General features: G+C 39.1%; 1 protein-coding gene and 1 long non-coding RNA gene across 2 annotated transcripts in view; one reads left to right on the top strand and one right to left on the bottom strand.

Moving 5' to 3' along the window:
- Positions 1 to 265: 265 nt before the first annotated feature.
- On the bottom strand, positions 266 to 21465 carry EIF4E3 (eukaryotic translation initiation factor 4E family member 3). Its single transcript, XM_007432355.3, has 7 exons — positions 21131 to 21465; positions 10948 to 11020; positions 10528 to 10622; positions 7623 to 7683; positions 4921 to 4987; positions 2025 to 2180; positions 266 to 1927 (listed from the first exon to the last, which is right to left on the bottom strand). Exons 1-7 carry the CDS (start codon positions 21307 to 21309, stop codon positions 1881 to 1883), a joined length of 678 nt encoding a protein of 225 aa, XP_007432417.1. The 5' UTR covers positions 21310 to 21465; the 3' UTR covers positions 266 to 1880.
- The window catches only part of LOC103052130 (uncharacterized), a 26628-nt gene continuing 20451 nt past the window's right edge, over positions 20598 to 26774 (top strand). The window contains exons 1-2 of the long non-coding RNA XR_015794943.1: positions 20598 to 20821; positions 25393 to 25566. This is a non-coding gene — a long non-coding RNA (uncharacterized LOC103052130). The remainder of the gene's footprint in view (positions 20822 to 25392; positions 25567 to 26774) is intronic.

Genomic DNA, 26774 nt, shown 5'->3' with positions numbered 1-26774 from the left:
GAATACCTTGTGAATGTCCTAAATGAATATTTCAATCCACCTATCAAGAGTTTTCCCAATGGGACAAAAGTCATTTATGTTTTTTGCCATTTTATTTATGGCTTCTTCAGCTCCAAATTTTGTTAACAGTTGTAGATATACAGCACTACTAAGTTCTTGAAAAATGATGTGTGAGTGTGTGTGTGTGTGTGTGTGTTGAGATCTGAGAAATCTTATGTTTCTAAAGAGTGAATATATAATGAAATGTAATTATTGACTAGATACATGAATTTATAAAACTTTTAATAAGGTTTGTTAAATGCACAAGTTTAATTCATAAATACAGATGAACTAGTACAAAATTAAAAAGAGAAACTTGATTCATAAATGTACTGAAATCCAACAGCCACCTCTTATATGATTAAATGTGAGTTGATATCAGTGCAGTCAGAACAATTTTCAAAATACTAATACTAATCCAGTAATTCTGCTTAGATGGGAATGAACATTCCCTCTAGCACATCGGCATCCTCTGGTGAGGAACTAAATAAATCTTTGGTTTTGTAATAAAAAATAAAAATGTATTGCAACCTCCAATAAATTAGTATGGGGAGGAAATCACACAAACTAATTTGAAAACTTCACATTCATGCTTTAAAATATAACTGACTTCTCTCTACATTGAAAAGTGTACTTAAGGCGTTATCGTAACTTGCAACTACACAAAATTATGTTTACCATAAAGGTACTATTCATTTGATATTGATTTTAAGGGATAAAAAACATATCTGTTATTATCATAATGAGGATGTTGGGGAAAAAAGGTATATTATTATAAGTGTAGTAGAATGGACATGTGAAGTTTCCTATTTTAAGTGAGAACATAGTAGAGAGCATTATTTGTTTTTAAGAGATACATAAAATATAGTAAGCTAAGAAAAAATCAAACAACATAAGAAATAAAAGTTGTAGGGTTTCCCCGTCGAAAAATCATTCATTATTCTAGATAAGGTTTTTGAAATAGCCATAAAACAAACAGACATCAACTAACAATTGACTGCTTCACACTTGACTGTAGTCTTTGCACTAACAGCACAACTGTAGCAATTCAACTGCTGCTACTATCAGAAATCACAGTAGATACATAATCACAAACAGTGCTTCTATCTAAACATTGCCCAGCTTAGAATTTCAAGAATGTGGGTGACTAACAGGTGTGAACCAGGTCAATGTTTGTTAAAGGCTTGTATCTCCAGACTTCATCAAAATAGAACTGTATTCTCAGTTTATAGGCTCTGTTTGGTGATTACTGAAGAGAGCCCGTCAACTGAGAATGCAGTTCTGTTTTGGGCATTATCAGTGCAAAAGCTGAGGATGCTGGAAGCAAGCCAGATAGCAGAGGTGCAGTGAAAGCGCCATTCATTTCATGGAGCTTGGGCAGAATTTGTATGATTGAATTTGTCATCGTAGATTAGAACAGTGCACATTTCAGCCTCTTTTGGGAGAAATCTATGAGTAGATATGAACATGTTAGGAATGTCTAAAAACAAATTCAGAAAACATGGTTCCCTAAGCTATTATTTATCTAGGTACAACAAATCTAGAAAAAAAGCAGCAAATCATGCTTGTGCACATTTGCAGTTCAAGCAGATACTGAGAATTGCTTAAGTGTAGTCTTCTACCTTAAAAAGAAAGGAATATTAAAAGAAACTGACTTTCTGAGTTGAGAAGTTGAAATAGTATCAGCTACTGAGGCAGCAGTTCTTGCTTTTTCAGTACCAGCGGCTCAAGAGGAATACAAAGATCTCAAAAATGCACTAAGGGTTGTGGTGCTTTTGTAAATGTTTTATCCATCTTTCTGTTGTGATGATCTTACAAAAAACCTTCTGAGTTCTGTCCTGTTAATGTCTCCCACGTCTACCTTCAAAAGCATGATGTTCTTTATGGGCTGAAAAACAAGATACTTCATGAGTCTTAAACAGATTTTGTTGATACAGTTTTATAAACATTGTGTTCTACTTACATTGTGTGCAGGGACCACTTACGTTTATAAAAAACTGCTTTAAAAGATGTCTGGGGCAGAAGCTCATGGATCTTTTCTAAAACTGAAGCTTCATTTGCTAATGATGCATTTACATTCCAGACTTGAACAACATCTTCCCGGTCACGAACACTGACACTAACACCAATTACTTCATCATCTGTTGGAAGAAACAATATTATTTTGTTTTTTAAAGACCTTGCCCAGGCCTTTGGCAAGGATGACTGAAGCCTCCTTTGGGTTGCATGGATCTGTTCTTTTTCGTTCCTATCCAGTTTTGTCATCTTTGCCATCTTTGCCATTTACTTCTTTATTTTCATTTATTATGGTACTGTTTTTAATGCTTTTTACCTGTGAACCACCCAGAGCTGTTTGGAGTCAGTAGTAGGTAGATAGGTATTTTCAACTTATTACAGAACTCTTACCTTACAGACATAAGCACAGACACACCAAATGAGCACAGCAAATAAGGTGTAACAATCACAATGAAAATACAAGTTTATGTTCTTTTACATGCAACTGCTAAAAATTCTACCTGAATATTTCTATATTGAGCTTGAGAGGGTGAAGTATTGTATAAGAGAATCAGTTATACTTGATGTAATACTAACCAACAGGGAAGTCTTAGTCAAGGAGAGCAGCATGAACATTAGGAGGAAAGTGACTATAGCACTGGGGTTCTTGATTTTAAGAAAAAGTAAGGTTCAGTATAGTCAGCTGTGTATCTGGATTCCAAGCAAGGATAAGTAAGAATCCATGGCAGGAGAAGCTAATAGGAAAAGGAGCTGAAGAGAGGTGGGAGTTCCTAAAAAGGAAGATACTAAAAGCAAAATTCTAATGACAGGAAGAAAATGGATGGCAGCAGAAACTAATGTGGCTGCACAAAAATCTGAGAACAGAAGTTACATATACAATGTGGAAAGAGAGGCAGGTCATCAAGGAAGAGTACATACATACAGCCTGCAAGTGTAGAGATTGTAGCAACAAAGCTGAAACTCAGAATGAATTGCATCCTACGGTACTGAAGGAACAAACTGATTGTCTGGCCAAACATTCTTGAAGAAATCATGGTGAACTAATACAGTACCAGGTGACAAGAGGATCTTGTCCCCATCTTCAAGAAGGGGAGGGGGGAGATCCTGTTAAATACAGACCAATCAGTCTAACATGAGTATCAGGGAAGATTCTACAGCAGATCATAAAGACATCAATCTGTAAACATTTTGCAAAAAATTATGGCAATTACAAGAAGTCCGCATAGATTTGTCAAGAATAGTTCTTGACCTTATTTCGTAGAACATGGGATGTAACTTATATTGATTTTAGTAACACATCTGATGAAGTTTTCCCTGATTTACCTTTTAAATTAGTTAAGTATGGGATGGATGGCATGGCATGACAAATAAATGGATACGTAACTATCTGAAAAATGTACACAGAAAGTACTAATCAATAGCTCCTTATTACAATGGAGAGAGATAATTGAGTATCAGAGCTTCAGGTATGGGCACTGTACTCTGTATTTTTATTAATGATTTTGATGAAGAGGTAGAGGGAATGTTTATCAAGTTCGCAGATGAACACATTTGGGTAGGATAGTGAGTATACTAGAAGAAAAATAAAATTAAAAAATGATATTGATAACTTCAGAGTTGAGCTGAAAATAACAGAACAGATTTTAATGAGGATAAATGCAAAGCTTTTCACTTTAGGAAACAAAAATCAAATGCCAGGAACAAGATTAATAAGATACATGCTTGATGATATTTTGTGAAAAGGGTTCTAAATTTGAGCTGATTGCGAACAGAATATGAATCAGTGGTGTGTTATGGGTGCAAAAAGGTAGATGTAATTTTATATTGTATCATTTCCAAATCATGCAAAGTAATTGTTCTGTGTTATTCTGTGTTGGTCAAACCCCACCTCCAACACTGTGTCCACAATCCTTTAAGAAGGATTCAGAGAAACTGGAACAGGTTCAGAGAAGAACAGTGAGGGTGAATCTGGGTAAAACAAAGACCAATAAATTTAAACTGAAAGAACATGGTATGTTGAGTCAAGAGTATGGAACACTAAGGGAGGAATATGTGATGGTATAAAAAACAGAGTTAAGGGATAAATAAATACTTGAAAGGATGTCACACAAATGAAGGTTGTCCATTGTTACAGTGAGCAAGACACAGAATAACAGATGTAAATTATAGAAAGGCAGGATCCAACTGAAAATGGGGGGGGACCCTTCCCAACAATAAGAGCAGTTTGACAATGGAATCAATAACCCACCAAGGAAGTGGGTTCCATTCACTGCACGTATTCAAGCAGAAACTAGACCATCCCATCTGTTGGGGATACTTTAATTTAGATTCCTTCACTGAGTATATATTTGACTCTATGACCTAAATCTCTCTTTCTTTGCCTTGACCTCATCAAGAAGAAATGCTCTCTTTCTAGTCAGTAATCAACACACCAGGATGAAAGTCAAGCTTTCCACTCTGTTTGCCAACAGTGCTAGCAGATAGTGTAACATCGTCTTTCCTAAAATCTTATTTTTTTCTCTTCCTTTGAGCCTACTGTGTAGGTATGGTGATAGCCTTGTTTCCACTCTGCACCCACAAAATCCAGACAAAGTGAGAACCGCTAACAGGCATGTCAAACATGTACATATAATTGAACTTTTTCTTGTTAGAAGGAAACTACTGTTTCTCTTGGCTTCACTCTTAGATAAAGTTTGAGAAAATCAGTGCTTTTTACTATCAGCTGACTCAGGCAAAAAAGGTAATCCACTTTGAATGTGAAAGTTCTAGCAAATGTTGGCCAGCTGAATTAAAATGGTCAGCAAGCTTAAGCATGAGATGCTCACAAGTTAAAGCAAACATCAAATAATAAAAACATGTTCTTACCTGCTGCACAGTGGTCTGTAAACTGTTCTCCAATAGTAGCTAACAGTAACTCTTTCCAAACTGCAGACTAGCAAAAAAAGGAAAATTAAGATGCTGATTCTGCCACAGTAACAATTACATCTCCAGTTTGGCCTGCAGGATATTTTTTTGCAATAACAACCATGCTATTGTAGCTATGCATATTATTACAACTTTACATTCATAACTGTTTGCAGGGAGAATATTTATGGATTGCAAATTGCTAAATTCAACAGGTAATATAACAGATGTCCTTTTAATCACTTTTATAAATACACTGCACATTTCTTTTATAACTGAGAGCACAGAGAAGGGGGATTCTTTCTTCTAGAAATTGATTTGGTTAGATTATCGCTCCTGTGCCAGTTTTTCTAATAAACTCTGCATGGAATTATATGAATTTGTCTACTTATAAATCCCAGTTGATGACTACTCTTACATTTACCCTTAATATATCACCTGTCTGCCTGTACATATAGTACAGTTTTGCTGACTGCCCACAAGGTTTAGAATTCCTTTTCCTAGAGGCTCAAAGTCTAAACCTGGACATCTTGGCTATTAATGCCAGACACAAAGAAGAAACAGAGTAAAGGCATGGGTTTTAATCACTGATAAGCAGAACTTTTAATTTAATCATACTTGCAGGTTTATGCACTGTACTAAATCAAAACTAGAACAATCTTACTTTGAGTACGATATGCAAACTTAGATGCTGTTAGTCACTCCAACCCTTAAGACAAGGCAAGCTATAGAGGAAATCAGTGTTCACTTGATGAGCGTTGGAGTGCTAAAAAATCTTCCTCCCAAACAGAGCATGGGAACACAGAGAAGATATGCAGAAAGAGAGAAAAGGAAGGAAATTCCTATTTTACTAACAAGTTTCTACTTACAGTGGGGCAAAAAAGTATTTAGTCAGCCACCAGTTGTGCAAGTTCTCCCACTTAAAAAGATGAGAGAGGCCTGTAATTTTCATCATAGGTATACCTCAACTATGAGAGACAAAATGGGGGAAAAAATCCAGAAAATCACATTGTCTGACTTTTAAAGAATTTATTTGCAAATCAGGGTGGAAAATAAGTATTTGGTCAATATCAAAAGTTCATCTCAATACTTTGTTATATATCCTTTGTTGGCAATGACAGAGGTCAAACGTTTTCTGTAAGTCTTCACAAGGTTTTCACACACTGTTGCTGGTATTTTGGCCCATTCCTCCATGCAGATCTCCTCTAGAGCAGTGATGTTTTGGGGCTGTCGCTGGGCAACACGGACTTTCAACTCCCTCCAAAGGTTTTCCATGGGGTTGAGATCTGGAGACTGGCTAGGCCACTCCAGGACCTTGAAATGCTTCTTACGAAGCCACTCCTTCGTTGCCCGGGCGGTGTGTTTGGGATCATTGTCATGCTGAAAGACCCAGCCACATTTCATCTTCAATGCCCTTGCTGATGGAAGGAGGTGTTCACTCAAAATCTCACGATACATGGCCCCATTCATTCTTTCCTTTACACGGATCAGTCGTCCTGGTCCCTTTGCAGAAAAACAGCCCCAAAGCATGATGTTTCCACCCCCATGCTTCACAGTAGGTATGGTGTTCTTTGGATGCAACTCAGCATTCTCTCTCCTCCAAACACGACGAGTTGAGTTTAGACCAAAACGTTCTACTTTGGTTTCATCTGACCATATGACATTCTCCCAATCCTCTTCTGGATCATCCAAATGCTCTCTAGCAAACTTCAGACGGGCCCAGACATGTACTGGATTAAGCAGGGGGCACGCCTGGCACTGCAGGGTTTGAGTCCCTGGCGGCGTAGTGTGTTACTGATGGTAGCCTTTGTTACTTTGGTCCCAGCTCTCTGCAGGTCATTCACTAGGTCCCCTCATGTGGTTCTGGGATTTTTGCTCACCGTTCTTGTGATCATTTTGACCCCACGGGGTGAGATCTTGCGTGGAGCCCCAGATCGAGGGAGATTATCAGTGGTCTTGTATGTCTTCCATTTTCTAATTATTGCTCCCACAGTTGATGTCTTCACACCAAGCTGCTTGCCTATTGCAGATTCAGTCTTCCCAGCCTGGTGCAGGTCTACAATTTTGTTTCTGGTGTCCTTCGACAGCTCTTTGGTCTTGGCCATAGTGGAGTATGGAGTGTGACTGTTTGAGGTTGTTGACAGGGGTCTTTTATACTGATAACAAGGTCAAACAGGTGCCATTACTACAGGTAACGAGTGGAGGACAGAGGAGCCTCTTAAAGAAGTAGTTACAGGTCTGTGATAGCCAGACATCTTGCTTGTTTGTAGGTGCCCAAATACTTATTTTCCACCATGATTTGCAAATAAATTCTTTAAAAATCAGACAATGTGATTTTCTGGATTTTTTCCCCCATTTTGTCTCTCATAGTTGAGGTATACCTATGATGAAAATTACAGGCCTCTCTCATCTTTTTAAGTGGGAGAACTTGCACAATTGGTGGCTGACTAAATACTTTTTTGCCCCACTGTATGTGACACTAGAAAATGCTCTAAATGTCCCAAGTTGTCCATTCAAACAAAAACAATCTTTTTGTTTGGTCACTCTCAGGTACAAAATCTTCTTCATATAGCTCATGTAACTAGAAATGTGATATGAGCCTCCCTACATTAATATATCTTGCTACCTCGCCATAAAATTATATGCATATTAAAATAACATACCGTACTGTCTTTGGGGACCTTCATTTTCCATACACCTCCTTTGGCATTGCTTTCCTCTTCCCTGATTTGTTAGGGAAAAACAAGACTCAACTACATACTTCGGCAACAGTGTGAATGCAGGGCTAAATTTATTCCATAGAAATATCATGCAGAGAGCTAGAATATCATCTCATTTAAAGAGCAACATTTTTAAAAGCATTTTTCTGCTTCTCCTGAGTTATGTGGCACTGATTAAGTAGCCTCAGAAAACAGAAGGGGGCCAAGTAGAATTAATGGTGACCAACAAGCTTTAGCTTCAGTGTCCTGTTGAGTTCTTTATTTTGTCCCAAGACCAACAAACTAAATTAGCAAAATAATTTTCCCCACTCCATATGGCAGTGTTGTCCAAACTTGGCCACTTTAAGATGAGTGGACTTTAAGATGGCTGGCTGGGGAATTCTGGGAAGTGAAGTCCACTCATCTTAAAGTGGCCAAGTTTGGACAACACTGCCATATGGCTTATATAACCTGCTGAATCTGAGCCACTTGCATGCAGAATTTTCTCAGTGGAGATTAACCACTGCCCTGCATAAAATAACACTCAACACGATAAAAAACTAAAGCCTACCTGCAGCATCTCTAGAATTAAAATGTATTCCTCAATCTTAGGAAAAAGGTTAGATGGATGGGTGGCAAACCAATGGCTGGCAATTGGTACAATATATGCCAGGAAACTAAAACTGTGCTTCATAATTTCAAGGTTTGGAATTTGATGTACACAGACTTCAACTAGATGATATTTAAGATCCCTTTCAATCCTTATGTTCTATGATTATATTACTTTCACTATCACACACTGGCACTGGAAATCAATATATGCAGTTGATTAATTTATTTACCATTTTTACAATCTTTGCTTTCTGCCTAAGAGATTTATAAACTGTTCAAGATTATCTCCCAGACCCTTGTCAAAGAAGGAAGAATGGCAGAACTGATCAGCAGAAGGATTTGAATAGATGACCAGCACTCTGAGTATGTATCAGAATCCAACATCCCCCAATTTGACATCTTTCAGATGTACTGAGGTTGCAGATCCAAAACATTGCACTGGCTTTTGTTTCCAGACAAAGTATGAAATTCTGGCCATGACCTTCGAAGCCTTAGATGGCCTACATTTAGCCTATTTGAAATGATGACTATTTATGGGAGTTTCCAATACTTACTGGGATCATCTGAGGAGGTTCACCTGCAACTGCCATAAGGTCATTCAGCCATGACCTAGGATCAGGACTTCACTGTTACTACCCCAGCACTTTCGAATGCACTCCTTGCAGAGCTGAGGGACTCACCACCTTTATTAGCTTTTCAAAAGGCCCTTAAAATATTTTTAGTCCAGGATTTTAACTACTAATTTTAATTACTCATTTACTTGTTTTACTTACTATTTTAATAGTTTCTGATCAATAGACTGTGGTAGTCAGTGACTTACTGTGGTAGTCAGTTAAACAAATACACCCCAGAATCCCTAATCAGCATGACTGTGGCATTTCTAACACAAATGTGGATACTGGCAGGTTGGGGGCAGCTGACCCAATTAATGTAAAAAACAAAACAAAAAAACAAAAAAACAAAAAAACAAATAAGTAAGGTACTCATGCCCTGCCTATGTCCACCAAGACCTGCAGCTGGCACTAATCTCATCCATAATGGAAGTTTATCTTTTCAATCATGAGGATTCTCTTTTTTTCTCTGAACTTTTCAGTCTCCAGATCTCTGCCAAAGAAATTAGCTTAGTGTTGTCAGCCAAATTCTCCAGTTGAAAAACTTATACAAAAATGTTACTACTATTTAAATAATCCAACTTCAATCCAAAAAACATTTAATTTATAAATTATACTCACAAATTTATACATATATTAAATATATATTGTTATAGTTCGTTTAGTAAAGCAAAAACTCTCCTGAAATTATTTATTTACTATCACATTTATATCCTACTGCAATCAGACAACTCTTGGTGGTTAACCCAATGTAGAAAAAACAATAACTAAACATTCTGAAATAACCACTAACACTTCTATCTTGACAAACAGGGGAACACTTTAGACAGTAAAAGCAATTTTTAAGAGATGAAGGCTTCACTTTACATTGTAACTGATGACCACAGGGGGAAATTGAATTATATGATGACATTATTGGAGAAGTGATGATGGAATTTTTGTCCCTTTTTCATTTGGGGAAGGTTGGTTGTTTTTAAAGTAAAACAGTTTACAATAGGATGAAATGTACCTATTTTACTTGTTTTACCAAAAACTTGGTAAATCTCACTACTCTTCTTTGCCAGTTTGCTGCCAAAATTTAACAACATGATGGGGGGGGTGCTGGGAGGAGGGACCACTAGAGCAAATGGGGCCTACAGGCTGCTCATCTCTGATTTAAGATATGATTCAGGTGACATAACCATAATTGTAAGTGAAAGCTGCTGATACAGTGTGGACTTCAAGGAAGAGCAGTAAACCATTACATGAAAAAGCGGGTCAACTAGTCTATCACTCCAAACTCAAGTCTCCCTCTGAGTAAGTAAACTAGTACTTCAGTTCAGTAGACTCTTGCTTTTCTACAGCATCTGTCACAAGCAGTCATCAGTAAAGTTTTACCAAAATTTTGCAAAGTTTGCTTTAGTTCAAATGTATGGACAATAGACAAACATTATATTACATAACATGAACTTTTAACAAACATAATCTATGAAGCTTTGAAAGACAAACACGAATCACTGTAATGCAACATCCCATATTTGTTGGACACAGTAAAAAGTCTCTAATATTCTTCTATTCTTTGCTTCCCAATGTCTTATTATATATTGCTTTTTTTCTAAGAAATACAACAGGTTCCCAAAACACAATAATCATTTGAATATACGTACCACAGTGGTCGTCTTTCTCCACGCATTAAATGATAACTACATCTTAGTGGCAGGTTTGTCACAGGAGGAATATTATTATAAACACTCCAGAAGATCTAGATGGATAATGATTTTATTAATTTACACATACCAGCAAACATTATGAAATTACCTTGCTTTGTTTAGAAAGAAGATCATAGCTCAGTTCTAAAGCCCATGCTTTACACACACAAAAATTTCAGCTGCAGTGATTAGTATTTCCAGGCCCAGCCACAAAAGACACTGCCTGAAATTCTCTGCAATCACTAGTAATCAATACACTGATACCAAGCAAGATGGTCACAATCTCCTTTGATGTAAGAGACCTTCCATCCCAAAATTTGGGAGCATCATAATTTTATATTCCATCATATAATTCTCATGATTAACACATGTTTTTACCTGTACAGTTTGTACCGTGTAGATCTTCTTCAAATTTGATGCACATTCAGCTGCTGTGGTACCGGGAAGGGACCTAAAAAGTAAAAGAAAACAATTACATAAGAAAATGTACTCAATACGTATCAGAAAATAAGAACAATGAACATAAAATAGAAGTTACATACATAACAGCAATTTACCTGTAATGCTAATACTATAGACTTTTAATCCTGTTTTTGATCCCCAATATTATAACTGATGCAGACACGGGAAATTTGGAGCAAGGTGGCACCAATGTGACATTCAATATGACATGCATTTCTGCTTTTCTACTGCATGCAGACCATGAACCTTAATAACCAATGTTTGCATGCAATGATAGACTGCATAAAGGTAAATAAGTAAAGCTAATTCCTAGTGAGAGTGAAGTTCTGTGAGTGTTTCCCATATCGAGTTTAGTTTTAGGCATTCTAGATATTGTACTCTCCTGCAGGAAGGTTTGTAGTTGGGTAGGGCTTGCAAAATCATCAATGGCTAAAAGCATCTACTACCAGCTTTAGTTGGCATGATTCACACAGCCTTTTCTGGATAAGGTTAATCAGGAATTAATGGTTATTGCATTAATCATTAATAACTTCAAGACTGAATTATTTTAACACACTTTACATGGGGATTCCCTCTAAGGAGCTACTGCAAAATGCCACTGCTAAGGTACTCAAGGGGTCTTTATCATACACAATCTTTTTGTGTTGAAGATTCCACACTGAATGTCAACCAGTTACCAAGCCAGATTCCAGCTTCGGACTAGGTTACTGGAGGACTATCTACTTCCATATATGCCTATTTGCTCTTTGCATTCTAGAAATGTTTTGCTGGTAAAACCACAATTAGCTGGTATTTCATTAGTTGTGATGTGGAGACCAACATTCTCTTTATTGGTAATCCACTACATGAAACAAACTCCTTAAGAAGATTAGATAGGCTCTTATTATTGTAAAGTATTTCTACCTTAAATTAAAAATCTGACTAATGACCCAAGCTCTTTTTTATTTTCTTTATCTAACTTTTTGCTATCTGCTCTAATTATTACTTATTAATGGTGGTATTATTGCTTTATTATTTTTATATATTTGTATTTTATTGTATTGGATAGTCATAGCTTTTCAAAGAGCATCATTTCAATAATGTTTTCACAATGAAAAACAGTGTATACCTTCTATAAATAAATACACAAATACATATAACTATAGTGTTGAAAAAAATCACAGTGAAAAAAACAATGAAATTCAAGTACTTTATGTAATAAAAACATGCAAAGTCACAATCTTTCACTCTGTTAACCTACTTAAATCACAAGGAATTTAAAGCAACAAGTGGTTTAGGCTGCAATTGAACATCTTATCTTGGACTAAATTCCAATAACACAATTGAATTTACATGTAAAAATGCATAGGTCCATACTACAACTATATACAATTCCACTCAGATATTGAATAATGACAAGTTGGGAGAATATTGTTTGATTATTACAGTAGTTATTTAGCTACTCCATCATTTTAATTATAATTCTAATATTTAACTTCAGTCATTATTTTAAACAGCGTATTTTTTATATCCTGCATTTTCACAGGGATTAAATGGATATTAAGCTCATCACATTCATGTTTTGACACATTTTTATTCATTTCCTATCTTTACCACTAGATGGCAATCCACTATGAATTTACGATTAGCCAATCTAATGAATGAAGCTAAATAATGATTACTTAAATCTTACTGTAATGAGAACCTAATTTCACTGGAACTATTTCAGTACATGCAAATACTGAAAACTGTCAGAACCTGAAATATATAAGCATATGTGCTCTACTGGCACAGTATAACACAGCATGAATGCTTAACCACAAATGTAGGTATTACACATTTTGATTTTTTTCCACAGCCATTGATACTAATGCCAATGTATGTACCTAATACGTGCTAGTAATTTATTTTGGTGAGAATGCAACTGACAAGTACTATAGTAAGATGGAGAGATGTGCCAAACACAAAGACTGTAACAGCCAGGGCAGAAACATGACAGAATGTTGGATTTGAGTTGAGAATAACTGTAGACATACCTTTACTACTTGTTCTATAAATGGTAATCTTGTTTTATTCATGCACCTTGTTGGAAGGATCAATAGATCAGTGTTACCGTACACCGTATTCTAAAAGTTCTATATTAATGAGGAATGAGAGCGCCACCCTTGCGCTTTGAAAGGGTATGCATATTGTTAGATTAAAAGAGATCCAATCTAAAGCAGAAAAGCCAACTGAATCTTTGTGTAGAACTACAGGTAGTCCCCGGGTTAAGAACGCCTGGTTTACAGACGACCCATAGATGTATTGACTGGTAACGGCTGCATAAACATTACAAAACAGACGAAGAAATAATGGCTAAGTGTATTGAACAAGTACAAGGATCCCACGCACCCATTCTTCATTGTTTGCTGTTATCAGGTTTAATCATTACCGTTCTATTTAAAAAAAAAAGTAACCCTTAATCTGTAAACCTTGTGGAAAGATTTGTGTTTACTTTGCCAAACAGAGAATAGCCAATATCAAACCGACTGCCTGGCTGATGGTCAGTGTAATAATTGCATCCCTTAAAGCAGCAACACTTTTTTCCAAGCTTACACAGAAGCCTGAAAAGAGAGCTTACTATAATGAATAGAATAAGAAGAGGTGCTTACACTAGCACAAGATCTCAAATACTTAAAACGTGCACAGTCTTAATGCAGACACACAATACATACGAATAACAACATCGTGTTTTTTTTTCCAAAGCTTTTCAAAGCTTCAGGTGCATCAGTGTATGGGTTAGTGAAATTAGAATTGTTTTCCCCGAATGTATATCACTTTACACCTACTTAAACTAAATTGCTTTTTACTACTTGACTGGCTGTTCTCCCAATTTAAAGAGATTCTTCTGGAACTTTTCAGTCACACTTGATTTTTACTACTCTGAACAGTTTTGTATTATCCACAAGTGTGGCCACCTCACTGCTTACCGCTCAATCAAGATAAATGATAAGTTACCCTGGCTGCAAAAGAATCCCTATGGGACCCCACTTCTTACTTCCCTTAAACTGCCAATTTGTTCTTTTCTTTCTGTTTTTAACCACTTTTTTTTGTGCCATTAAGTCAGTGCCGACTCTTAGCAACCACTTAGATAAATTCTCTTCAGGACATTCTGTGCCCAACTTGGTCCTTCAGATCTTCCAATAGTGTAGCCATTGCTGCTAATATCCACCTTGCTGCTGGATATCCTCTTCCTTTCTTTCCTTCCACCTTTCCCAAAATTATAGACTTCTCCAGAGAGCTAGGTTTTCGCATAATGGATCCAAAACTTGACAATTTGAGCCAGGTCATTGTCTCAAGTGAGAATTCTGGATTGATTTGTTCTATCATCCATTTGTTTGTTTTCTTGGCTATCTGTGGCATTCTCAGAATTTCCAGCACCAAAATTCAAAAGTGTCAATACTGTTTGCTTCTTCAACTTTCACTTCCATAGAGTGTCACAGGGAATACCATGGGTTGCATGATTCTGATCTTTGTAGATAGATACATCACAGCATTTGAGTATCTTTTCCAAGGCCTTCATTGCTACTGTACCAAGTACTAGTCGGCAGCATATTTCTTGACTGCTAGTTTCCTTACTGTTGATATTCAATCCTAAAAGACAAAAGCTTTTTAACCAGTTATATATGGACAGGCCTTTTACTCCATATCTGCTAACTTTGCTCCAGAGGTTTTGATGAGAACTTTGCCAAAGGCATCCATCCATCCATCCATCCATCCATCCATCCATCCATCCATCCGGCTGTCCACTTAGTGGGACACTGGGTATCCCACAATACTTAAAAACAAAACAAAACAAAAACAAAAACAGATTTAAAACGGCCAAACTTATTGTGCCTGAGTAATAAAAACTTAACATGACAGCTAAAAGATGATCTCACCCAACGTCCTGACCCAGTGCCCAGAGGAAGAGTATTCTAATCATGAAAACATTAATATAAGAAAAGATTACTTCAGATAATTTGCTTCTGCTTAGAAAAACAATGTTAGATTACATTTAAAAATTCTCATCAGGAAAATTCAGAGCCAGGAAATCAAATTGCTTGACATTTTAAGAGTAGTTAAGCATATAAATAGCTGATGCTTACTGTATGTTATAGCTCTAGAAAATACAGGAAGATTATGGACGCTACCAACAGAATCTTCCCATAATACCAAAAGGTTAAATCATTCTAATCCACAGGAAAAGAACACAATGTGTATTGTTAAAATAGTCCAAAATTTATAGTTTGTCCTTGATTATAACCAAAGGAAATTCCACAGCACTTGAACCTTTCTTCTTGTCTCCATCTCCTGCTTTTTGTACCACTTAGCTCAACAAAAGTGTTAGGAAACTCAAAAGTCTGCACATTCTTTTGTGCCATTTTTGGTGGTCCTAGTAAAAATACTGCCCACTCTGGACTGTGTGTTCTACTCCCTGTTTAAATAGGCATTTTATGAGAACAATATACTGCAACATATGAATAGAAACTTATAGTGCATGCAAGAATGGAAGGATAACCTTGTAACATCAATGAATTATCTAGTCCAATATCCAGGCTCCAAGAGATCTCAGTTTTGGGATGCTCAAGAGGATACACTATGAAACTTGGCATGAGTAACATCTGGGTAGTCCACTAATTGCTATTAATACTTCTGAGCAAGCCACAGTTATGGGAAAAGCACAAGAGAAAGTAAACATAAATAGCAGCAGAACTGCGTATGTTCATGGTCTGATTGGTAGACCTTCAGGCTGGGGCAGAAACAAAATATTAAGGATAGGAGAGACAAGAATGCTGATTGGTTCAGCAAGTAGATTTGGAACAAGCCCAACAGCTGTCTGGTTCAGGAAATGGGTTAAGGAAAATGTTGCAATATTCCTAACATCTGCTTAGAAATCCTTGGCACACTCTGAATGCACCAGCTTAAATAAAAAGTGTTAATTAGTAATGAACCCAAAATAATCAGCACAACATTTTAATTTACTGCTTGCAGCTTTAAAGACTGCAGGACAGCAATAACAAATTACATATAGGTAGTCCTCAAGTTACGACTACTCATGTAGTGACCATTCAAAATTATGACAGCACTGAACAAGGGGGACTTAATACTGGTCCACAAAGTTGCAGCTGCTGCAACTACCCCACAGTCACGTGATCACAATCTGGGCGCTCAGGAACCTGGTCATGATTATGATGTCGCAGTGAGCCACAAGAACGTGATCACAATTTGCAACCTTCCCTGCCAAATTCTCACAAACAGAATAAATGGAAAAGCCAGCAGAGAAGGTCGCTCCTGCTGCTTTTTCTCCTGAGGAGCCCCAGGGATCTTGTACTCTGTAGCCCCAGCACCACCTGCCCACACTCCGTAGCATGCATCCACCCGCAGCACCCTGCCTGCCTGCACTCTGTAGCGCACACCTGCCTGCAGCACCCCCTGCCTGCCCACGCTCCCTAGCACCTGTCTGTGGCACCCCCATCCCCATGGCGCTCCCACGGCACCTGCACACTCAACTGCGGCTTCTTCCAGCTTAATGACCTGCATAGTCCTGGGGTTACGATGGCAACCGGGACTGTGGGATTGCCGTTGCTAAGCAATGCAGTCATGTAACGTGCTTTACGACCGCATTGCTTAGCGACAGAAATTCCAGTCCCAATTGCCATTGTAACCCAGGGACTACCTATATATGAAAGTCATTTTAGAACATTCCTGTCTTTAATTTCAGTGTTACAATGATTGACTTCTCAGATAAATATTATTTGTAAAATTACATTCCACCAAAATATAATTTTGAAGTATTTGCTCAGAATCTAAGACTTAATTCAGATAAAACAATATATAAGGGGTTATTTACTACAGGCTATAGTGTTAATACAGTTTTCTACCCAATGTGCATCATTCTGAGGACATGTATATCCTGCCCTGATTTTATATTCAGAAAATATTAAATCAACTATTTATCTATTACAGAATTATAGTCCCAAAAGGGGGTTGGATTTTAACTTTGGAAGCTGATGTCTATTTCAACATTGTTCTACCTAATTAAAAACCACCACAGTTGCCTCACTTGAAAAATACATGGGTTTTTGGCAACTGCTCATATGTTTTCATTCTGCCTCTCATGTACAGGAGCCACACTCATCAATTTAACATGGCCTTTTAAACTATTCTCACTCTTCTACTTCTTTGATGCTTTACATTTTTTACTACAGGTAGTTCTTGTTTAACTACTGCCCTGTTTAGTAACTGTTCAAACTTACGATAGTGCTGAAAAAGTATGTTTATGACCAGTCCTCAAACTTACAATGGTCACAGCGTCCCCAGGGTCATGTGATCACGATTTGGGCTCTTGGCAACCAGTGCATATTTACAATGGTCGCAGCATCCTGTGGTCACATGGTCGCCATTTGTGACCTTCATAGCCAACTTCCAACAAGCAAAGTCAATGGGGAAGCCAGCAGTAAATTGCAAGTTGTGATGACATTACATCACACTTAATGACCACAGGAGATTCACTTAATGTCCACAGTGGAACTGACATTGTAAGTTAGGTGTGGTCACAGGTTGTTTCACTTAATGACCACATCACTTAGCGACAGAGTTGCCAATCCCAATTGTGGTCCTTAAGTGAAGACTACCTGTACTGGTTTTGATGTTTGAATTTGTTACCCCCGATCTTTATTTATGTATGTATTCATTATTAAATTTGTATGCCACCCATCTCCCCCCAACGGGTGTCTCTGGGCGGCTCACAATTAAAATCAGAAACCCCATCAACAATTCAAAATCCCCCATAAATAGTTAAAATAAATTAATCCATTAAAAATCAAATAAAAACTATAAACCCTGTACATAAATACAAAGAACATTCTGGATGGCAGGGGGGCAAGGTCAATCACCCCACAAGCCACCTCCACTGCTGCAAGCCCCCATCCGGCCACCAGGCCTTCTGCACAGCCAGGATTTCACCCCTTTCCTGAAGGCCATGAGAGGGGGCACACCGGACCTCGGAAGGCAGATTGTTCCATAGGGTGGGGGCCACAGCAGAAAAGGCCCTCTGCCAGTTGAAATTCCTTGACTAGTGGGGTCTGCAACATGCCCCTTCTACTGGACCAAGTGGGGTGGGCTGAAGTAACTAGCTTTGATCCCAAAAGGGCACTCTAAGCAGGGTATTTATTGTTGTCAGGTCTAGCCCAAAGAACTCCAAGAGACAATGCAAATCCAGTTTTACTGTGTTTATTAGCTACAACCTCTAGACAGAAAATCTCCCCAGACTGAAACCTAGCTCCCAAGCCAGCCAGCCACAACACCATGAATTCCTCAGGGAGGTGCCAGCCTCATCCTCTTGAATTTCCCATGCTCCTCCAGTGAACTAAGAACACGTTTATCTCCCTGAGCCTGGCCTTCATAATTCCATTCCATCACAATTGTATTCCTTTATTTCTCAGCAAGCATGCATACATGGATTAAAAAAAACCTGATCTAAGACAGGTACAATTCAATGACTGCAAGAAAACATCAGTCTGGAATAAGTGCCAATCTAGGTATCATAATGATTTTGATTATGTGCCATCAAATTGGTGCTGACTCTCAGTGACTTCATAAAGAGACCCTCTCCAGGATGAGATTATAATAGTTTGTGCTTAACTGCATAATGAGGAAGCAGGAACCTGACTAAAAAAGGAAGGGCAACTAGGAGTACAGAATGCTATCCCCACATATCACACTTCCCTGTGCATTTCCATTTCAAGTTTGTGATACTTCAATATACCCAAAGAGACTTTCACTGAGCAACAAATCAGAATATATGGGAAAATAAGTGTCAGGAATCAGAACTCCTATGTTGTTGAAGTCAGATTGAACTTTTTAAATTTCAACTGGGAAACAAATCATCTGGTTTTGTCCTTAGTATTTTTCTTTTGACAAGCTCTTCAGCATTCAAAATAGTGCTAATAAAATATAATTGGTCATAAGAACATTTCAGGCCACAGTGCCTTGTCTCAGAGGAAGCTGTTTATTCCTTAAGGACTCCTTTCTTTCTCAAGTTACAACTCCAGTTCTGTAAAGAAACTCAGCCACCTATTACATGATCTGACTGGACAGGGAATGAAACAAGTGTTGGGATATCAAGGAGTTACAAGGGAAAGTAAAGAAGCCACCAGTCATAATCTGATTCAGTACAAACAAGCATAACTGTCTGATTTTGGAATAACTGAAAAAGTAGATCTGGAATGCTTTTTGATCTGGGAAAAGGTCAACATGGCTTATAAATGTGCCACAAAAATACCTTTAGATATTTTTAGAAATGATTATGTTTTCAAGCAAAATGGAGAGGGGATGCAAGAGGTATGTGTCTCTGTGTATAACGAAATGGATGTAGGGAGTATAGATTCTCAGGCAGCCCAATTTTAAAATGTGGAATGAGAAAGAATGTTGAAAGAGAACGACTCACCAAGTATGGGGCAGTTAAGAATTTATCAGAAGTTAAGCTTGAACAAAAGTGATCAGGTTTATAGGATAAAAATAGCAATATAATGCTTAAACAGGGAGGAGTAAGATTCAATATTTAAATTCCTTCAAAAAGGCTCAGGCCTGTACAAGTAACAACTTTTATCTGGAAGCCTTGCCTATCATAGCTGTTTTTAAAAAAGATAATATTCCAATGAATCAGGAGTGAGAAGCTAAGCGGCAAAAGGCTCCTTAAGGTGCAGGCATCTTCCTGAAGATAATTATGATCCAACTTTTATATTTGTAGAAAAAACAGCTATTACAAACGTCCTGGAGGTCTCTAATGTTGTCAACTAAACCGAATCAAACCAGTTAACACTCCCCTTAAATTCTCTTAATTACTTGGGAAAGTGAGCTACAGACAACACTTTCACATCAAAGCACTTTAACAGTATCCATAAAACGCTTTTTTTCCCCAGCCGGGGAATCCCTACCTTAAGGTAGCCTTCTCCACTATGAAACCCTCCAAATACTCTGGGCTACAACTGCCATCAATACAACTGTTATTTATTTTATTTATTTAAAACATTTATATAGCCACCCATCTTGTACCAAACTCTGGGTGGCTCACAACCAAAACATAAAACAACATCTATTTACAATAAAAAATATTAAAACCTTCTATCAGCACAGGCAATCTGCTAGGGATGATGGAATTTGCAGTCCAAAATATCAGCTAGTTTGAGGAAGGCTGGTAGGTCATGGATCTTTCTGATAAGTGCAACTAATTTTTTAAAAAACCTCTAGGAAAGATGAATTAAACCTGTATTAGTGCCGATGCATAATAGTGCAATTCAGAAGCAAGCGCTCAGAAGTTCAGTGAAATTGCCTAAGTGTCAAAAGTGAAATGAACCCTCTTCTCTGTATTTGGTAACTAGAATCTTAGCCAGGGCTTGTCTGAATCACAGTTTCTTGAAAAGAAAACAGTTATCCGGTTCATATCTAAGGCCAAGCCATAAAACGTGAATCAGATGGTACAGCGGCTGGCTTCACACCTTCTCTAAACTGAACATAAACAAACCACACAGTGTTTTAGCGCGAGGCGCTAACTCGGCCAGCCTCGTTGCCATTTTTACGTGCTTCCCAAACTCTTGTGGGCATCCGAGGGAGCTGCACTTGTTGAATTTCTGCCCACTTTAAAGTGTGTGGGGGAGGGGAGGAGGGTGGCCACCGCAGAGCTTGCGACTGGACTCACACTCCTTCCTTACTCCCAGCACCACGACGGCGGCTTCGGCGCTGCTAGCAACAGCCAGGAGAAAGCACTACAGGCAGAGGGCATTTCCAGGTAGGCTGAGGTCCAGCGATGAGCCGCGCGTGGGCGGCCGAGATGCTCGGCGAAGGGGAGCCGTGGCGGGCTTGGCTCGTTCGCGCTCCTCGCCCTTGAAAAGCGGAGAGCTGCCGGCGCGTGGGGGAAGGGCCGGGGAGAGGGCCAACGAAGGCCAACTCTGCCCCGCCCGCTCGGCGTCTCCGGCGGGGGGATCCGGGGGCCACGCCCGCGCCCCACCGCCGGGCCGGGCCGGGCCGAGCCGGGCGCAGGCTGCGCGCTCCCTCTTTCTCGTCGCCTTCCCCATCCGGTCTCCCCGCCCGCACTCACTTATCGAGCCAGAAGGTCCAGGGCGAGTGGAGCGGGATCCCGCCGCCCTCGGCCTCCAGGCCGCGCAGCCGCTGAGGGTCGAGGGCGGCCTCGTCGTCCGCCTCGTCGTCCTGCTGCTGGGGCGCCGGGCGCGGGGGCTCCGGCGGGCCCGGCTGCCGCTCGGGGGGGCTGAGCGCCATTGCCCTGCGCTTCCTTCGGCCCTGGCTGAGTCAGCGCCGCCTCGCTCGGTGAAAGCCCGCCTCGCTGCATTGCCGGCCGGCGGGCAGCAGGGGGCCCTGTCTGGCTCACCCAAGCCAGTGCGTCGGACGGCCCGCGAGCAGCTCTGCGCACATGCGTAAGGCTCTCCTCCGTTTTCTGCACAGGGCCGGCGCTGCGCAGGGCGCTTGGCGGAGCCGCAGGGCAGCTCGCGTCTGGCAGCGCGCAAGGGTGCGCGCGCGCTCCGAAATGCAGCTCAAGCAAGAACTGTGGTGGGGGTGTGTGTGTGTGTGACGGCGAGGATGTACGTGTATTTGCTAACGCTGCAATTCCGTGCATGTTTATTTCTGTGAATGCAGAGCTGTCAATCAAGGGAGCATAAATCTGAACGATCACTAGATGGCAGCAGATTTCAAGCGTTTTCTTTACCCTAGTAAATTCGACTAAGGCTCATCTTCAAGGCGATGCCCTCCAGATGTGTGGGGGTGGCAGTTCCCCAAATTGATGCCAGTGCCCTTGGGGAATTTTTGAAGTTGCAATTGGAATTCATCTGGAGGTCACTAGGTTAGGGGAAGCAAAATGAGGTTTTGTTGTTGTTGTTCAGTCATTAAGTCGTGTCCGACTCTTCGTGACCCCATGAACCATATTGCGCCAGGCCCTCCTGTCCTTCACTGCCTCCCTGAGTTTGCTCAGTCTCATGCTCATTGCTTCAGTGATGCTATCTAACCATCTCATCCTCTGCCGTCCTCTTCTCCTTTTGCCTTCCATCTTTCCCAGCATCAGGGTCTTTTCCAAGGAGTCCTCTCTTCGCATTAGGTAGCCAAAACATAGCTTAGTATGTCTGTTTGAAATCAGTGAGAATGTGTCAAAACATGCAGTTACTGTACTTATGTAGTGGTTTTCTGTGAAATGTTTTATTGCATTTAAAGAAACCCAAATACTAGGTGGATAATACAGGGATAAATTCAGACTTATGTATACTTATCCTCTTGGTTCAGCCTCTCTTCATCCTACCTTCAGTTTTTACTCCTCTGAACCAGTAATTTCATTATGACACAAGTGTTCAACACATTTGCACATAATGCTTTAACAAATTAAACTGGAATCTGCAAATATTAAGATACTCCCAAGTATCCTGGTGTAGACAATATTATGGCGGAAATAACACTGCTTGATTGACATTGGCCAATGATGGGCTGAACAGGACTTAATGGTCCTGGTTAAGTTGCCTGTGGGCTGCCAAGAAGTACACTACAAAGCAGCTGACTCTGCCTCTGAAGATGCCAGCCACAACTGCCAGCAAAACATCTGGACACCAGAAAAATAGACCACGGCCATTCAGCTCAAAAGCTTATCATCGCAACACTCCCAAGTATTCAGTGCATCTTGCCAAGTTCACCTATCATTACAGTATACCATAATATTAGTATTCCTGTGTTCTGTAACAAAGAAACATGCTGTTATTTGCAACAAAGCTTTAGTAGCAAAATTTATGAGGTCAAGCAAAGCTAAAGCCGTTTAATGCTGAGGAATTGTCCCTAGAGAGCTATGATTTTGACATAATCTGCTGGAAGGTTGGTGATGTTTTCTGCAGTTCTTTTTTCACTCGTATAGTAGTGCTGTGCTAAGGAATGGTTGTTTGCAGATATCCACCTCTGTACATGTGTAGGAAAATGAGCATCATCGTTGGTGTATAACACCAGAGAAATTGTCTCGAATGTATAAAGGCACTTCAAATTTATGATGGAAATGTGAACAAGAAGAAGGGTCATTTTATCATGCTATGCAAAAAAGCTGGAAAATTTTGGATTCAAATACATACAATGATTCAGAGGATTTTAAAGATTAATATACAACTGAGACCAGAATTCTTCCTCTTGGGACTGATGGACAAACAGTTGGAAAAAAGTCACAGAATGTTGTTTTTGTATACAATAACCACAGTGAGATTATTGTATGCACAAAGGTGGAACGATTTGGCAATATGTACAACAGAGGAATGGTTGGGGAAGATGATAGAATGTGCCAAGATGGCCAAATTGACTTGTTTGATTAGAGAAAAGACAATATCTACGTTTATTGCTGACTGGAAACCCCTTATGGACTTTCTGCATAAAATGGGAAAAAATGAACTTATGATTTATGGTTTTGACGACTAGATAGGATAGATTATAGAAAGAAGAGAGCCACAATGTAACTTTAGAGAAAGAGGTAAATTTATAACTGTACTTATAACTGCTGTAAAGATCAGAAGCCACTTCTTTGTATATTTTTTCTTTCTTTTTTATATTTCTTTTACTTCGCTTTTTTCTTTCTTGCACTCTTAGCTCTCTCTTGATTTCTTTCTTTTTCTTCTTTCTTCCTTACTCTATATTAGTTTATAGTAGTTTTTATCTTTGTTTTTAAAACTTTCAATAACATTATATATGTATATGTTAAAAAGGAAAGCATCATTTTTGAAATATAGAAGATTAAGACATAGTTGCAAATGAGATATGGACATATACCTGGAATTTGGATTTAAAATAAAACCAAAAAAAAAGGAATATACACATACACATATACGCATACTTGCACACTGTGCTTATGTTTACAACAGATTGGGGGCAATTCAACCATTAGGGAAGGATGAGAAGAAGAACAATGAGCAATAGTGCTGATGCTCTGAATCATGATGCTTTGAAAGTACTGTGAAATGGATTGAAGCAGCTGGGACCTTCCAGATGTATTCCCACATTGGCTGGGGATCTGCAATGTCACTATTTTTGGAGTACATTATGATATTGTCATCTAGATGGCTATGACATTATAATTAACTCTGCACATAGCATATTGATGATCTTTTGGAAGCAGGTTTACTCTTAGGCAACTGCTTTGGATTTTATAATTGATTTCAAAATGGGGTGAGGGCCATTCTATCTGTATTGATTTGCTCTTGCATTCTACATCTGCCCCTTACACAGAAATATAGAAAAACATTTTACGTGATTTGATTGCTGAGATAAGCTAAGGAGGAATTTCAAGGCACAGCTTTAACACACTGGTGTGTCTTCTGGCTTTGAATTAAACCCTTCTAACTTTATCACTTATCCTATCATAGTAGAAGGGTACACATTCAATCTCTCTGCATTCACTAGTTATGTTCATATGATGAAGCAAAGCGCTATTCATTCATGTTTTAGCCTGGTCTAATTTACCATCCATATCTCATGTAAATGTAGAAAACTGGTCTAATTCCATACACTATGATAAGTACAGTGGAACCTCGGTTTATGAACTTAATTCGTTCTGTGACTCTCGTTGCACCCCGAATTGGTCGCAATCCGAAGGAAATTTCCCCATAAGGTTCAATATAATTACCGTTAATCTGTTCTGGCGTGGAGGACAGGGAGGCGGCTATTGCTTGGAGGGAGAGTCCCCCTCCCTACGACCATGTGTCAGGGGCGGAAAAATGGCTGCGGACCACGTGTCAGGGAGAAAAATGGCCACGGACCACATGTCAGGGGCGGAAAAATGGCCGCGGACCACGTGTCAGGGGCGGAAAAATGGCCACAGACCGTGTCACGGGAGGGAAAATGGCCGCGTATCCTGTTCATACCCCGAGGCGGAGTTCGCAAACCAAGGTAAATTTTTGCAGCCGGAGCTAGTCGTAACCCGAAAAGTTCGTTAACAGAGGCGTTCGTAACCCGAGGTACCACTGTATGTCCTGCAAATATAACCAACAAGAATTAATGGTAGGATTTAAATCCATGTTTTACCAGATAGTTTGTGTTCAACTATCTGGTGGACATATGAGAAATTGTGCTGAAAAATATCTTTGCCAGTCAGGGGAAAAAAATTACATTATTGAGAAACAGTAGGAGGGGGCAAAATTTGCTAAGTCCTGAATTACTACTTGTCAATTTGACATTTCTCTGAGGATTTCTTACTATAGTATTTGGTAAGTGACAGCATTTAGCCAACCTCAGCTGAACTCAAAAAGCTAAAAAGGTTGATGTTTAGTTGTACTTAGATGGGAGGCAACAAAGAAATACTAGACATAATAGAATTTTTTTAAAACATCCTAGAAGACAATGGCAAACCACCTGCTGCTAAGAAAAGTACTTGAGCATGTCCATGAAGTCATCAGAATTTGGTTTCTACTGGAAGGAGATCTTATCTTTACCTAGCTGAATTTGACCGATCTTGAAAAACTAACTACATAAACATGTCTGTGGAGTCCCCAGGAATCAAATTCAACTGTAAGTTTTTACAATTTAAAATATACCACTGGAAGAAAAGTAACATACAATTTAATAATTTAATTAAATAAATTTAAAACAAGTAGTACAATTTAATAATTGTATCTTTCTAACTCTTGCTGCCCAGAGTCACATTGTTTGAGTTGGGTTGCTTTATAAATCCAGTAAAGTAACAAATAAGTAAATAAATTTAGCAGGACTTATATGAGACTGCTCACAATTTATGCATGTATTTTTCAGATTTTGTAGTAATTACATTGAAGAATGTTCCTTAAGGATTCTAAGATACGATGTCAGCGATCTGTACTAGAAATGTAATATGTAAATAATCACTGATATTTATATTTAGCAAGTATTTTGAGTATTTTCCTCACTTAAAGTGCTTTTCAAAGCAGAATGCATTCTAATAATTAAAATTCTGCTACAAGGAATGCTCTATAAATTCTTTGTGATCTTTTCTTGACCCAGTCTTCAGTCTGTCTTCTTTTCTGTGTTTCTTTGGTGAGTGACTACTATTTTGCCAGATTCATTTCTGGTGTTTTACTATCTTCAGAGAGGCTTTAGAATCAGCCACAGGGGAATCTGTGCCTAAAGAGAAATACAGCATAGACTGGAGGATGAGATGGGCAACTTCAGCTCAGTTGTTAAGGCAAGGGTGGATTCATCTGCTTCTGTTTTGTGGCCTGGGATTGCATTTGGCAAAGAGGGTGTGGCTCGAAAAGAACATTCAGCTCTTTTTTTCAGCTTTTGGATTTCTGGATTAAAAACAAAACAGATGCATGAAACCAACCTGTTTGTTTGTTTGTTTGTTTGTAATGAGAAACCGCACTGTCATCAAGCTGACCTTGGGAGGATGTGAGAACTACAAAGGGGGTGGAGATTGTCCAGGGTCAAGAGGTTATGCTTTTGCCCCTCCCACTTTCCTTTTTCCAGCCATTATCATTGCAATAGAAATTCTGCTGGCTGACTAGAAGGATGTTGGTGTGTGAACACTCTCCTCCCACCCTCTCTTCCAGATGCTAGTATACATTGCCTCTGCCCAAAGCAGGATGTTCCCAAGTGCTCCTCCCCAACCCCCTCCTTGTGAAGTTGAAAAGGCTGAGGGAAAGGGAAATAAAGGAGAAGTGCCCAGGTGGGGAGAAGTGGAAAGTTGAGACTATCCTCTTACATCCTCTTATTTAAGCTGAGGATTTCCAGAAAACCAAGAA

The sequence above is a fragment of the Python bivittatus genome, unplaced genomic scaffold (assembly GCF_059951505.1).
Source record: "Python bivittatus isolate LINGU-HERP-01145 unplaced genomic scaffold, Pbiv_v1 ctg000080_np1212, whole genome shotgun sequence".
Taxonomy (NCBI): domain Eukaryota; kingdom Metazoa; phylum Chordata; class Lepidosauria; order Squamata; family Pythonidae; genus Python; species Python bivittatus.
This window is presented reverse-complemented; position numbering and strand designations above follow the sequence as displayed.

Excerpts from the sequence above, each read along its gene's own strand:
- EIF4E3 (XM_007432355.3), bottom strand. The coding sequence starts at position 21,309 with ATGGCGCTCAGCCCCCCCGAGCGGCAGCCGGGCCCGCCGGAGCCCCCG. Across the intron at positions 10,623-10,947 it reads ACACGGTACAAACTGTACAG|ATCTTCTGGAGTGTTTATAA; the intron begins GTAAAAACATGT and ends TTATCCATCTAG. Across the intron at positions 2,181-4,920 it reads TACAGACCACTGTGCAGCAG|ATGATGAAGTAATTGGTGTT; the intron begins GTAAGAACATGT and ends TTCTTCCAACAG.